At 42.9% G+C, this 15,920-nt stretch overlaps 1 protein-coding gene across 1 annotated transcript in view; it reads right to left on the reverse strand.

The window, feature by feature from the left end:
* The window catches only part of LOC124003615 (probable helicase with zinc finger domain), a 71,919-nt gene extending 56,582 nt beyond the window's left edge, over positions 1–15,337 (reverse strand). The window contains 13 exon segments of the mRNA XM_046312020.1: positions 338–605; positions 1,650–1,956; positions 2,541–2,648; positions 3,141–3,339; positions 3,725–3,800; positions 4,093–4,141; positions 4,328–4,384; positions 5,410–5,534; positions 8,703–8,739; positions 9,380–9,457; positions 9,460–9,621; positions 13,373–13,401; positions 15,217–15,337. Of these exon segments, the coding sequence (XP_046167976.1) occupies positions 338–605; positions 1,650–1,956; positions 2,541–2,648; positions 3,141–3,339; positions 3,725–3,800; positions 4,093–4,141; positions 4,328–4,384; positions 5,410–5,534; positions 8,703–8,739; positions 9,380–9,457; positions 9,460–9,603 (1,448 nt within the window). The 5' untranslated portion in view covers positions 9,604–9,621; positions 13,373–13,401; positions 15,217–15,337.
* Between the last annotated feature and the right edge of the window lie 583 nt (positions 15,338–15,920).

Here is a 15,920-nt window from a genome sequence, read left to right on the forward strand (position 1 = left end):
GCAGTGCACACACAACCCCTTTCACTGTGGAAGACCGACTCTGACACCTTGTGGTGGGCCAGTCTCCACTCAATCCAGACTGTCCCTCTGTACGGTCTACACTAAAATGTCTATTTGCAGGTAGCAAGAGGTGTGACTGACTAAACCTCCAACCCTACTGAGAAAAGACTCAAAAATCAGTACACACTCCTTACAATTAAAAGACAATCATTTTCAGCAATGGAAGTGCTATTTAAAAAGTTTATTTTTAGGAATACAACCCATTGACAGTGCTTGAAGGTTTTCAGAAGAAAACCGATTGGAAACAGACTACAACAACAAAGAGGCTCTCACTCACTTGCTGACTTCTTTGTACTGGGCAATCTCCTCGATGTAGAGCAGGTCGTGCAGGCGGGCCTGGTAGTTGTCCCGGGTCAGGGTCTTGTCCAGCACCGACTGGGTGAAGAGCTGGTCAGCCGACAGGGGGATCTGGTAGCGGGCCAGCAGGCTGCGGTCCAGGTCCACCGTCTCGTTGGGGCTGAACTCCACGATGGTCTTACAGGACGGGTCCCAGCGCTTGGCCGTCATCAGGAGCTGCTGCCTGGCTTGCATTAGGTGCTCCAGGTCTGGAGAGGGGAGGGTTTGTGAAAACCACACCTTCCAACATTACTATTGACACTTGATCATGAGGGTTATCAGAAAATATTGGCCTGGTTCTGATGGCTCAGTTGGTAAGACCAGGGTTGTGCGTTGATTCCTGCATGGGCCATATATACATTTTATTCTAAGTCACAGGGGATTTTGGGTAAGGCTAGACAGAATCTGCAGGTTTCTTACACAGAGATCTATATAATCCTGATATTGTTATTCCAATCCCATAGAACCTCATCAATAGCTTTCATGCATTTGTCTGTAAACATAATAATGTCTAACAGCGTTATGAATGTTTTGATTCATACAAGTATTACTTTATTTCAAATCCTCTTCCAGTTCAGGAAGAGGAGCTTAGGAAAATTCTGCCCACGCAGATTCCACCTGGCCCAAATCATGGGAAATATTGGCCTGCTACTAAAGCTATGAGGACTGGCCAGTAACCAGATTTTTTTTTAAATAACCAAAGGATAAGAAGAACATTGGACATAGCATTTGCACTTCTGAAATAATGAATAAAATAAGTTTAAATTCTGTAGTGTCATACCTAAGAAGACTCAAGACTGTAATTGCTGCCAAAGGTGCTTCAACAAAGTACTGGTGTAAAGGGTCTGAATACTTTTAAAAAAACTGTTTTTGCTCTGTCATTATGGGGTATTGTGTGTAGACTGAGGGGGGAAAGGTGTTTAAGCAATTTTAGAACAAGGCTGTAACGTAACAAACTGGAAAAAGTCAAGGGGTCTGAATACTTTCAGAAGGCACTGTACATGGCTGCCATATCCCACAGGTTGGTGCTACACATTGTGGTGTGGATAAGGGGAGTTCAGTTACCTCCTATTACATTGCTAAGCACTTTGAGGCCTTATAAGAAATGTCATAAATGCAATCCATTATCAATATAACCCAACTTCTCTTTTAAAGTCATTTTAGTTTTATTTTCTATTAGATGTTAGAAACTTGGACTACTGAGGGAGGGAGGGGGGTGGGAGGTTCTGAGGTTGTATGTCATAACTGAAAACCTTCTATGGAGGCGGCGTCCACCATGATGCGCTGCATCAGCACGGGCTCCGAGCCAAAGTCGAAGACGATGGTCTGGCGGAAGGTGCCGAAGATCTCGGTGCTGAAGCCCACCACCACCGTGTAGACGCAGTGGTCCATGCCGTTGTTGGCCGCCAGCGCCTCCTCGCCCGCCGTCCACTCCTGGCAGCCCTCGGCCGCCGCCTGCAGCCGCTGGGCGCCGGCATCGCCAACAGACACGCCCGTGATGGAGAAGTGGGGTCGGTGGGCGTCGTAGAGCAGGGCGATGCGGTACAGCTTCCTCACAGGCTGGGGGGGGAGAGAGAGAAAGTGTGAGTGGGCAAATAAAAGGCAGATCATTTCCGTCTCATGTGGGTGCTCTTCGGAAGCATAGTCAGTCGAAGAGTATATCAATGGATATATGAAAGCGTTGGCCTGTGAGAGGGAATGTTCAGACGCACAAGTACATGGTCTCCTGTTGTGGTGCTGGGAATGAAAAAAATAAAAATACTACTACAGTCAATGATACAAACTACTCCCACACATGACCTCGACACAATTATTCTGTGATATGAGAAAGTCTTGATAAAGGTCGACGTGACCAGACCGCCGGCAAAATCAACATGTAGAGCCTGCCTGTGTGTGGGAGCAGTCTTTATCAAAGCTGCTTATAATGATATGGCCGTGTACGGCTTACGGATAACAGCCAGACGATTTCAAATCAAAATCTACTTGTGAGGTGCTTTTGGAAATATTTTTGAATCGAACCCATTGGATGAATTCCAAACAGCACTCTATTCCATAGTGCACTACATAGGGAATAGTGTGCCGTGTATAAGGAATAGGGTGGTATTTGGGGGTGCTGACATTGAGTGAGACAGAGCCCCTGTTACCTTGCAGAACAGGGAGAAGGTCCAGGAGTGAGCTGATTTCTTGGTGGTGACCGTTACGGAGAGGTTGGAGCTGTGTTCCACGCTGACGCCGTCCAAATAGTCACTCAGCTACGGCAGGAACAGAACACAAGACCATCCATGCCAAGTTATGGAGAGTTTTAACAAAATAAAAGCCAGGCTAAAATGAGGACATAACAGCTTAATAGAATGTACATTTAAAATGGGCAGTGTATTTGAGATAAGTAGACAGATGAAAGGGTCAACGAGTCTAAAAAAAACTATATATGCTGAAAGTACAGCACTGCATCTACCACCTGTATCAGCCTCGGGGGCTCTGTTCCAAAACAAGCATCTTTACTTCCTTCTTTGAAGAATTAATCCCTCATCGGACCACCTGTCAATGCGTGTTAGATCAGTGATTACTTCAAGGGAGGAAGGAAGGAAGAGCTTGTTTTGATGTATTTGAACAAGACCCAAAATGACCAGCTTCTCGGCTTATCGTCCACTAGTTAAATCAGTGATTACTTCCAGTAAGGGGGTGTATTTTAATAATATTCTAACAGGGCCATAGATAAGTGACTAGACTAGGGGTTAACTCACCACTTTCTCAGGGGAGAGAGAGTTCATCCACTTCTCAATGAGCGCCTCCATGTAGTTCTCGGTGAAGTGCTTGCTCTCCTGCTGCTGCTTGAGGCGGATGAGGCGCGAGGCGTAGCGCTTCTGCCACTCCATCAGCTCCTCCTGGGAGTGGGCCGACGTGCACTGGGCACCGTAGCGACACAGGCCCTGCTCCAGGAACCTGGAGGAGGACAACAGGATATTCAACCAGGTGGCGTCAACTTGTTACATGGTTTTCATTTCTAATAGTGTCTGAGAAACCAATCCAAGGGCTTGAAGCCAAAGGGCCTCACCCTCTGAAGCAACACTGAAAACCTGTGTCAGTTGCTTAGCTAGGTAACAGTGTTAATGTTTAGTTGCATGTAAAGCAAACCCATGTTCGCAGCATGGACATAATACTGGTACCATAACAATGGCTTTAAATGAAGGCCACTCAATGTACATATGTGACTAAGTGATTGCATACAACATGCCAATTCCTTGTTAAACTAGTCTTGTAATATATTATATGAACTATGGTCTTATGCCACTGTTAACACGTAGTCAGCAACGCACAATAGCATTACCTTTTACACAGCGTGTACTCCTCACTGCTGGTGACTCCTCGAGGCGGGGGGCGAAACTGCCACCCATCCCGTACTTCTGACCACAAAGACATCGTTGCATCAACAAAACATCCCACCCACAGTACATAACCACCTACATATGGACTGAGTGTCAAGCTTTTGAGACTTGAGTCAAAGTGAAAATGAAATCCAACTTTAAAAGGCTTAGTCTTTCAATATTCCGCAACCAGGCGTTAAATGAGTTTCCCTTTTTGAAGCAAATCGGAGCATTAAGCCTGACTGTGTGTTGAGCACAAGTTGTTAAGTCCAAACATTTACATACATAAATGCATCCAAATCATTTTTTCGAGTGAGGATGACTTGCTCACCTTCCTCGTTGTCGTCTGTATATTCTGTGGCCATCTCGCTACGAATGGCCTGAGGGTGGAGAGAAAGTATTGTATTCATAAGACAATAACATTTCATTGTCTATTCAAACAATTAGTTGACCTCCTGGTGACTGCAACAGGTGAATCATCTGCAGTGTCATTCACTTTTAAATATAATCAATACTCATAGCCCAAAGTCCAACATAAGGCCAGACCACCTCACACAAACACTTACTTCAATTTCTGAGAGAAGCATTTTTAATCTAGTTAAGTCCTTTGTGACGATGCCGTTCTGAGGAAGAGAAGGTACAGGAAGTACATTACAACACATACAATATCGGCAAGCATCTCCAAGAGGTTTTTTTTAGACTATATCAAGAGACTTGGCACAGTCACTGGTCAATTCAAAATATTCTCCCATAAATAAATTCTCTGAATAACACATTTGTTTATCCCAAAACCAAATTTACAGGCGGGCTAAAAAGGGTAAATAAAAGTGCCGCTTCTGATTCTTATACCTTCTGCAGTAGCATCGTTGTTTCTCCCTGGTTCCAGCCAACTTGAGAACAATAAACTGATTTCATATCTATGCTTTAAAGTTGCCAGATAAGACACCAGTGGTCAGGCTTCGCGTTTCACAGTTGAATGTTATCTGTTGTTGGGAGTTGAATTAACAGACAGTCTCCTCGTGTGATAGGAAAACTTGTTTCCTGACACCAGAATGCTGTCCATTCATTCAACTACACTTATGTCAAATCACACTGCCAAAATAAAATCATAAAATTGAAACGGTCAGTTTATCTGAAAAGTAATTCATATTTTAGCAATAAAAGAGTTATGTCAATTGAGATTTAACACTAATATTTGGCTATTTTCTGGCATTTGCCCTCATGCAAAGACGCTGGAGACTAACATGGCAACAAACCCTTAAAAGCATATCGATTCAATAGTCAACATGAACAACTCTGCTGAGAGAACTTGTTTCATAAAGAAAACCCAGAGGACATTTCCTGGAAAAGTCAAATAAACTAAAATGTTCCAGCTGCTCCCAGAGCTAAATGGCTGTGTTTGTCTCCATAGATCAGTCATAGGAGGGAGGAGGAAAAAGGAGGTGAAGGGAGAAGAGGAAAAGGCGAAGAGGAGGAAAAGGAGAAAGGCAGAAGGAGAAAGAGGGGGATGTGAAAAAGGAGGAGAAAAGGGAGTGGGGAAAAATAAGAGGGGGAAATAGGAGGAGGTGATGAACTAGGAGGGTGAAAAAAGATGAAGGTGTTGGAGAGGCAGAGTTAACAGTGGAGTAAGGCCGGGAGCCAGTCTTACCAGAGGCTCCCCAAACAGGGACTTGGAGAGGAGGCCGGCCACTTCGTGCAGGCTGCCGTCCAACAGCATGCAGCGCAGGCTGGCCTGAAACGACCCGTCTCCCTTGGCCAGCTCCTCAGCCAGAACTGCAATAAACACACACAGGATGACGGGGAACGTAACTGTGCATGATTGCACCGCACTACATTGCATGGAACGTTTGCTCACTCCCATCACGTCAAACTGCATTCTCTCCACCCAAGTCACATGACATGGGCATAACTGCTGAACTGAAGCAAGCATGGTGTGATAAAGTCCTCCTACACAGGGCTATGACCACCAATGTTATTCTAACCGCTTGTCTTGACATGGGTACAGCAAGCAGGCATGGCACGGAGAAGTCCCACTCATGGACACTCTTACCGACAGTTGTGCCTGCTTTGCGTGATGTATTGTTGTCTCTACCTTCTTGCCCCTTGTGCTGTTGTCTGTGCCCAATAAAGTTTGTACCATGTTTTGTGCTGCTACCATGTTGTCATGTTGTGTTGCTACCATGCTGTGTTGTCATGTGTTGCTACCATGCTGTGTTGTCATGTTCATGTTCTTAGTAGGTCTCTCTTCATGTAGTGTTGTCTCTTGTGGTGATGTGTGTTTTGTCCTATATTTAAATTTGATTTATTTTTAATCCCAGCACCTGCAGGAAGCCTTTTGGTAGAACGTCATTGTAAATAAGAATTTGTTCTTAGCTGACTTGCCTAGTTAAATAAAAAAAATGTAAAACACGGCTATGAATGCAAATGTTATGCTAACCGCTTGTCTGGTAAATTCTCTAACTTGAGCCTGAACCTTAGTGCTGACATTTACCCAAAACGTTGACACGTTTCTAACCGTAACATTTGTTAAGCATATCATTGTGTCTGGAATGATTTTAATATCAATGAAACTATCTGAGATGACACTAATTGCCAATAAAAACAGAACGTAAGGTCTGTTGAGTAGGACTGTTATACTTATAGACTAGAATAGAAGGCATCTTTGCAGCAGTGGCTCAGAGCAAATGACATTCAGGGCTACGTCCATTTTAAATAGCGTTTTGTTGTTGTTGTTGATAGTTACAGTTGAATCCGGAAGTTTACATACACTTAGGTTGGAGTCATTAAAACTCGTTTTTCAACCACTCTACAAATGTCTTGTTAAACTATAGTTTTGGCAAGTCGGTTAGGACATCTACTTTGTGCATGACGAGTCATTTTTCCAACAATTGTTTACAGACAGATTATTTAACTTATAATTCACTGTATCACAATTCCAGTGGGTCACAAGTTTGCATACACTAAGTTGACTGTGCCTTTAAACAGCTTGGGAAATTCCAGAAAATTATGTCATGTCTTTAGAAGCTTCTGATAGGCTAATTGACATCATATGAGTCAATTGGAGGTGTACCTGTGGATGTATTTCAAGGCCTACCTTCAAACTCAGTGCCTATTTGCTTAGTATCATGGGAAAATCAAAAGAAACCAGCCAAAACCTCAGAAAAAAAAATGTAGACCCCCACAAGTCTGGTTCATCCTTGGGAGCAATTTCCAAATGCCTGAAGGTACCATGTTCAGCTGTTCAAACAATAATACGCAAGTATAAACACCATGGGACCACGCAGCCGTCATACCGCTCAAGAAGCAGACGCGTTCTGTCTCCTAGAGATGAACGTACTTTGGTGCGAAAAGTGCAAATCAATCCCAGAACAGCAGCAAAGGACCTTGATAAGATGCTGGAGGAAACCGGTACAAAAGTATCTACATCCACACTAAAATGAGTCCTATATAGAAATAGCCTGAAAGGCCACTCAGCAAGGAAGAAGCCACTGCTCCAAAACCGACATAAATGCCAGACTACAGTTTGTAACTGCACATGGGGACAAAGATCGTACTTTAGAGAAATGTTCTCTGGTCTGATGAAACAAAAATTGAACTGTTTGACCGTAATGACCTTTGTTATGTTTGGAGGAAAAAGGGGGTTGCTTGCAAGCCGAAGAACACCATCCCAACCATGAAGCACGCGGGTGGCAGCGCCATGTTGGGTGGGTACTTTGCTGCAGGAGGGACTGGTGCACTTCACAAAATAGATGGCATCATGAGGCAGGACAATTATGTGTACATATTGAAGCAACATCTCAAGACATCAGTCAGGACGTTAAAGCTTGATCGCAAATGGGTGTTCCAAATGGACAATGACTCCAAGCATACTTCCAAAGGTGTGGCAAAATGGCTTGAGGACAACAAAGTCAAGGTATTGGAGTGGCCATCAAAGCCCCGACCTCAATCCCATAGAAAATATGTGGGCAGAACTGAAAAAGCAGGTGCGAGCAAGGAGGCCTACAAACATGACTCAGTTACACCAGCTCTGTCAAGAGGAATGGGCCAAAATCCACCCAACTTATTGTTGGAAGCTTGTGGAAGGCTACCTGAAACATTTGACCCAAGTTAAACAATTGAAAGGCAATGCTACCAAATGCTAATTGAGTGCATGTAAACTTCAGACCCACCGGGAATGTGATGAAAGAAATAAAAGCTGAAATAAATAATTATCTCTACTATTATTCTGACATTTCACATTCTTAAAATAAAGTGGGGCTCTTAAATGACCTAAGAGAGGGAATTTTTTACCAGGGTTTAAATGTCAGGAATTGTGAAAAAATGAGTTTAAATGTATTTGGCTAACAATGGTCATTACGGTCAAGGTGTATGTAAACATCCGACTTCAACTGTACATATTGGGCTATTATTTGACGATATATCCTATTGTTTTAATAATATTTCAATACAAAATTTTGTACCTGCACCAAAACTCCAGGATTTTTCTCCATAGCTTATCTTTTTTTATTTATAAAAAATAAATAAATAGGGAGCCAATTTGATTTTAGCACTTTTATTTCCTTAAAGGATCAAAATGTGTTTTCTCATGCTCTCTCTTCAGCTGACAAAGGCTTAGAAATATGTTTGGAACATCGAAACGCTTGTATTCAAATCACAATACATAGAGAATCAAAATACATATAACTGCACCCAAGTATTGTGATAACATCGTCTCATTAGGTCCCTGGCAATTCCCAGCCCGGATTTTAAAGTAGTCAATGTCATCTTCTTCTATGAGTTTTAAAATAGTGAAAGCCCGCCATGGCGTAGCCCATGCAAAAACAGGCTTTATGGCAAGTGCATCCTCTATCCAACTATAGTTGGTATATGACTGTAACCTGGGAATGGGACTTCAATACAATGGGTCACGTTCTCACTATGATAAGTACTCTACCAACTCACCATGTTTGCAGTCTTCATCTGCTTGATCATAGTTTTTCTGGAGGTAGAAAGAAAACAAGTAAACAGACAAAGTCAAAGCAGCAGAATGACTGTCCTCATAAAGGAGGGTTTAATATGACAGAAGTACTGACTGAGTCTTAGATAAGTGAGCAGAGTGGATATCTTCGCTACTCAGAGCAGAGTCACTCGCAATATAATTATAGTACTTAAGTAGTCTCTATAATTGTGAGGCTTAAGTAGTGGGGTATAATTTTAGTGCTAGAAGGAGATAACAGCACAGTGCAGTTTGCGGCAGAGAAAGGAGGCGGGACCTTGGTCGTTTTATCTGGTTCTCTGAAAACAAATCGAAGTCAAGATGGGCTTATGACATTTGACTTGAACACACTTATCGAATTCAAACATGTTGGTTAAGTCATAATGTGAAGGAATATGAGCAAAGAGTACTTCTTACTGGCTCGTCTTGCCTTACTTGACTGCTTGTGCAAAACAGGCCACAATTTAGTTTTCCGTGTGAGAGAGAACTGGTGTGAGTGCATTTGTATCAGTTAACTTGTGTGTGATGCGTGCACAAGTGCCATTTTTGTGTGGGTAGAGGTCAGGGGACCATATGCCCACTGAGGGAGTGGGTACAGGTGTGGGCCGAAAGGTGTGCCTCCCGGGTCAGTCTCATGCCTCACCAGCTGTAGCAGGGCGGCTATCCTGTAGAGCAGGGCGCGGCTGCGGAGGGGGGGTAACCGTGTCGTTGGGGGCGTTGGATGCGGGGGGTCCAGGGCTGGGAGGGGCCGGGGGGGCCGAGGGCCAGCAGCGCATCTGTGCAGTGGCTCACTGCCGCCTCGTACTCCCGCCTGGCTAACGATCCGCTGGCTTCTTCACATGACTTCTCCGCTCTCCTGTCTGCCATGACTCAGGGACAGAATGTCTGGAGAGAGGGAGGAGCGATAAAAATGGGGATTAAGTCGCACCTAGACACTAATCGTGGGTCAGTTTAGCATTTTCCCCACTAATGGTAATCGCTGATCTGTACCTATTGAAAACTTCACCCCGGAGTGAGAGACAGGGGGAGATGGGAGGCAATGCTATTTCTGTGAAGGGTACTTGGGGTAGTGGACTGGTAGGTCTATTTGTAGACACTTTGACGAGTTGAACTACCTTGGAATCCAACTATTGGTTCATAGACCTATATTCTCCTCACAGAGCTAAAACAATAAGTAGTCATGTGTGGCACTACAAACCTCAGTCAGTCCTACTGGCTCCTAAGCTGGGTGCACACTAGGCTGGGGCGGTATATCGTATTTGGAAATAGCCAAGTGGTGTTTTTTCAATACCGTTAAAACTATTTCCTGGAAGTTTTTTTTATTTATACATTTAAATATTTGTAGCTACTTTTTAAGTAAATACCTGCAGTCAACTTGTGAAATACGTTAGGAGATAAAGATCACATTTTTAATTTAACCCATCACAATTTTTCATTATGAAGCTTACCAGTAGTCCCCAGTCACATGGTATTTGTTTACAAACACACAAAAGAGACCAGAGCCTTGTAAGTCAATCTGTCGTGCAACATGCACCAGGTGATCTAATTACAGTATGGAATTCACAACTAAATGTGAATTCCATACAACTAATATCTTTGAACTATTATGTTAACTGTGCTAAATGCTCTGCAGTTCTGCATTTGGTTTGCTAATTTAGTGGTTAGCTTCTTCCTAAATCTTGCTTCTCTTGGTAACAGCAGAGAATCCCCTCCTGGATCAAAAGCCTTGACGTCTACTATTTGTTTTGTGCAGCAAACCAAGTAGATTTTTTTTTAGTTACTTGTATAAAATATGAGCTGGGGATGTCTGTCCTGCTATATAGTTTAGGTCAGAGACGGTATAAAATGTTAGCAATGCCCTCGTTAGCATTCTCTATGGGATTTTACATGGACTTGTTTGTGATTGCTAACCTTTGGATTACAGAGGCTCAGTGGGGTTTGAAAATGTGTGTTCAGTGCCGGTATTACAGAATATCCCGGGATGGCACAAGATCGGTATAAAAGGTATGACAATCTTTAGCTGTCCCAGACAAGTTTGAGATCAGAGACAAAATCCCCATGTCGTTGGCTACTTGGGCCGTGCGGTGGTCACTGACGCTTGTTTAATGTGAGCAGGGCAGAGATGCAATCTGAGGGCTACCCATCCTGTCTTTGAGCAGTTCCATCATCCCAATATTTTCAAACACGTTTGACAAAATCTGCAACGCTCTTGTAATGTGAGATGTGCAACACCAGGTAGCCCAGTGGTTAGAGAGTTGGGCCAGTAACTGAAAGGTTGCCAGATCAAATCCCTCCCCGAGCTGACAAGGTAAAAATATGTCGCTCTGCCCCTGAACAAGGCAGTTAACCCACTGCTCCTAGGCCGTCATTGTAAATAAGAATGTTCTCAACTGACTTGCCTAGTTAAATAAAGGTTCAATTAAAAAATGGTGAATAGCAATAGCCAATGAGAAGTAGCCAGTGAGATGACGTTGTTTGGAATCAACCAGAATGTGTAGACTCTCTAGCAGGGGCGATGACTACTAGTATGCATTTAAACTTGCCTTTAACCAAAGTGTCAAATCGTTACAGTTCTGAAGTTCACAATCAGTGATAATCAATTCAAAATGTTGGCTAGATATAGTTCAATTCTAATGGCAAGGGCAAATGTCTGACTGAAAATGTGAGGCTGCTTTGAGCCACAGTTTACAATCCAATCACATTGTTTTTCGCAAAACAGCGTGGTATCGAGAATCCTTACGACCAACTGAAGAATCGTGTACAGTGTGGCTCTTGTCTGTGCCACATGGTTTAGGGTGCGCACCACTACGTTGGCAAGACAAAAAGCTACAGTTAAGACTGTTGTTTAACGTGAGGCTTGGCGATGTTAGGATTTTGAAAGTGGCGGGTTTAGGGAACAACCAGCAATGCACAGGTGGTGTGCACTATTTACAATACCACAGCATTCTAGGCCATGTACTCATGTCATATAGTGGCAGCAATTTTGTAAGTGATTCAAAGTTTAGGGTTGTCAAATATAGTAGTCAAATATTTGAACTATGCCACCGCTAGCACACCTGATTCAAATGGTCAACTAATCATCAAGCAAACTGGTTCAGGGCTACAACAAAATTGTGACCTGTCTTGGGGTCCAAAGATTTGAAAACTAATTTACAATGACGGCCTACCCCAGCCAAACAGTAACGCGGACGACGCTGGGCAAATTGTGCGCCACCCTATGGGACTCCCAATCACGGACGGTTGTGATACAGCCTGGAATATGGTCAGAGAAAAAGCACTATGTAGGGTTCCCTAAAGCAAGAACCACATCCTCTTTTGATGTCATCACAGAGGGCGAGCAGTATTTCCTCTGTGGCAATAGGTCTATATATAGGCTTAGTTGTTGACCAAGGCATTTTAATACAGTTGACTCAATAATAAAAGCGCAAGTCATATCACAAGCTTGTTTTAGGCAGGTTTTTTAAAGTAACATATAGGCGGCAAAAAGGCCCCGCAGCCAACGCCACTGGAGTTATCCATTGGCGGCGTCGAGCCACAATTGAATGGTTAGCAAAGGACCCATCAAGGGCACTTAATAGAAGAAATGTGTGCAGCTGTGACATTGGGTACTACTGTATGCTGTCTACAGGTGACACTGGAGTACTTCTACACCTAATAAGCCTAGGCTATAAGCACACAGGCAACAGGGGCATTGAGAGGTCTACAATTGCCGCGCAAAAATGTACCCTAAATCAATTCCAAAATAGCCTGCACGCTATGCTATCTACAGGTGACACTGGAGTATTTCTGAACCTAATAGGCATATAAGCACAACTACAGGCAATAGGGCAGTCAAGTTCACTACCGGACACTTGCGGCTGTTAAAACTTGTGGTGGTGTCTGTCCTCTGCAGAGAGTGTGGTGTCCTATAGCGTTATTCACAGCACAGAGCTATGCCTGGCCATGGCGCCCGAGGATTCAAGGGATACAGTGTCAATAACAGAAACACACGCTACCCTCCCGCAACAGAGTGAAATGACAAATAGCTGGAGGGGAGAAGGGGGCCACTAGCTGATGGGCAACAATCTGTTTTCATGCACGTTAGACAAAGCCAGAAATTGGGAGGAACATGGAGAGGCTTGAAATTAAACCTTACATGCAGTGTCTGGTGAACGGTCGTCCCTCTTTGAGATAGCCTCTGCTTTGACTAAAAACAGAAAAGGCCTCCGGGCCCAAGGAGCAACTTATAACAAATGCCCTATTTCTCCTTATCAGGGTTTGATATAGTTCTTCCATAGTGAAACAACACACTACACCACAGCAGTTATATCTAAGGACAGTAGCCTACTACACACCACCTCTACTTTAGCAGACGTGGGGCTAGTCTTTGTTAAATGACCATCATTGACTGAGTCAGCTCTCGGTGTAGAGTGTCCAATCAAAAACGCATATCTTGACCAATGGGTAAAACATATTTTTTTAATTAAAATGGTCCAAATTATCATAATCCGATCAAATGTTATTGGAGTTTCAACCCTCGTGTATCCTAGGGTGACTAAAAATCAATGGAGGCCAGAGGGGGACAAAAGTGGTAAAACAGAATTTCATCAGCTAGGCTGGATGCTGTGCGAGAATTAAGGCAAACTGACAGGCTCACCGTTGAACTCGTCATCTTTCTTCTTGAATCTGGAGGACATAAGACAAAAGAGGCAAGATCGATATAGAATTTGACACATGTAGCATTCTCTGACTTTTTGGAAAGGTTATTGATATGTTAGAGAAAGACCAACTGAGCAATTCAGAACACGAAGAATCAGATTTGTCTTGGCAAAATGTATTTTACAACATAATGAAGCACGTTTTCACCCACTCTGGGCAAAGTGAGTGGACACCCCACTCAGTGTCTTACGTAGAGTTTCCACAGAGTGAATCACATTTCAATTCCCTCACGATGACCAAGATGTGTGTAAGCTAGGTTACTTAGGTAGGCTGTGTTTTAGTCATCCCATAGTGCCATCCTAAACCAACACCAAGGCCACCCCCCCCAGAATGTGTGTGTAACAGTATCTTTTAAGGAATACCTCAGATAAGGCCAAGGTTCAGAGGCAGGTAACCAGAGCAATCAAAGCATGTTAGGAAATTCTACAACTACTGTAGTGAAAATATCCCTCACAGCACGTTGGAACACGTAATGCAAATACATTGTTTGATGACCAAAATATGGGCCAACACTTTTTGTTTGGCATCTTAAGTAGATTAGCTTTAACTTGTTTACTATTATGAATCAGTCAATATACAAGAAATTGAGACAACCAAAGACATGAGCATGCTATGGCCGTTTTTAAGAGCAAAAATGACAACCATGTGGCTTGCAAGTAATGGCCAGAAGTGGTATGAATGATACTTTTACTGTAAAATGAAACGCCTCATTTCAAATAAACAAAGATGAATGAAGGGGCGACATTAATACTAGGTAAAATTAGTCTCATCAGCAGTAGTCTACTACCACCTTGGATATTTAGGCTGTGTTAGATAGCTAGTTACTACATCTATGGTTTAGCTGATGCTTACCTAACGGCAAGTTTGATCAAAACACATCGCCCTATTCGGCATGATCGCTCCAAAAAAGGGCACTCCTATAGACTAATACAAATATAAAACAGTCTATTTTGAGATTCCGGGTCAGTTAATAATAGATGCACCATGTCTGTTGGCAAGCCACTAACGTTAGCTTGTTACTTGTCCATCATAGGTATTAGCTAAAACAACACCGTAGAAGCACCGCTAGCTGTGGCTGACTCCGCGATCGTTCGCATCATGTTTGGTGGGACCACGGTGAAATAGTCGTGCGGCGCGATCTAGCTAGTTGGCTCACATCAGCTTGTATCAAGGCATTCAGCTTTCAGATTGCGACATATCGGCGTGCAACGACATGATTAAATATCGGAGTTATTTGAACCATGGAAATGTATTGCTTCTAACTTTAAAAACAAATTAATGAGATTGGCTAAACATGTTGCTAGCTAGGAGGGCTAGCAATAATTGTGACAGACTCAAGACTCACTGAGCGATGGTAGCCAATACCATTGCATTGGCACAACATTACGAGAATAAACATAAAAAAGTAACATATTATTGACGCTGAATTCATCATGAGTACATAGTGAGAAAGGCAGTTTGCACGTCAGCCAAAATAGGGCCCATCGCTTTGGTTTTGGCACCAAGCTAGCTTGCTAACGCTAAATGTCTGGCTAGCAAGCTGACCAAAACGTATGCAGAATGGATTCACACCTAGCGCGTTATCGTTAGCGTTATTGCCCGGGCCTGTAATTTTGGCTCGGTTTTCAGACGTATAAAAGTGAATTGACATTATATTGTGGTCTCGGCGTAAATGTTATACCTTCATTACTCTCGGAATGTGTTACAGACGGGAGTCAAGTCGGTGTCCTTGCCTCTGAAAAATAAAACTGAAAGGACTGAAAATGGGAAGTCTACACTTACCTAGCTTTACTTTCTACGCCATCTTGGATCCACTTATCAGCCCATCGCAAAGGATAGTGGGATGTAGCTCATCTGAAGGTTGAGGGGATTTGGGTCTTTTTGGTGTAGGTTGGGGTTTGACGACTGTGGACTTCGAACCTAGTCATATAGCAGCCTTTATAGCAAGTCATTACTACAGTTTTCATATATTTCCTGTTTTCCAGTGTTTGCCTAGCTGAGCACTGTCAATTATATAACAGTATTGCACAAACAAAATATTCTGTCGAGTATTTTGTCCACTATGTGGACAATGTTCTGAGATATTTTGACGTATAGATGATTTGGATAATTAAAACAATAGAAAGGTCATGTTTAATCTTACATTACTACATTTAAATTATTTCAATTATTTCGTTCAATGCCTTTACTTTTGAATAACTGCTGTTTTTCTATTTTCATGTGGATATAACTACACAGTAAGGTAGAAACATTCAGCATCTTGCATAAACTCACCAAATAAGTCTTGATTTAGCCTCAGCTGTGCGTGCTGTAACATTTATAGTCATCCCTAGATGGCTACAGAGGATCCAGAACCTTTCAAACCAACAACAAAAAGCTGCATGTCAGGTTTGCCTTTCACAGCTTTTAAATAAGTATTCTTAACTTGATCTGACAACAGTTACATACAACTCTGTAATAATCAAATTCTGTTACAATACTCAAAA

This window comes from Oncorhynchus gorbuscha, linkage group LG18 (assembly GCF_021184085.1).
Source record: "Oncorhynchus gorbuscha isolate QuinsamMale2020 ecotype Even-year linkage group LG18, OgorEven_v1.0, whole genome shotgun sequence".
Lineage (NCBI taxonomy): Eukaryota > Metazoa > Chordata > Actinopteri > Salmoniformes > Salmonidae > Oncorhynchus > Oncorhynchus gorbuscha.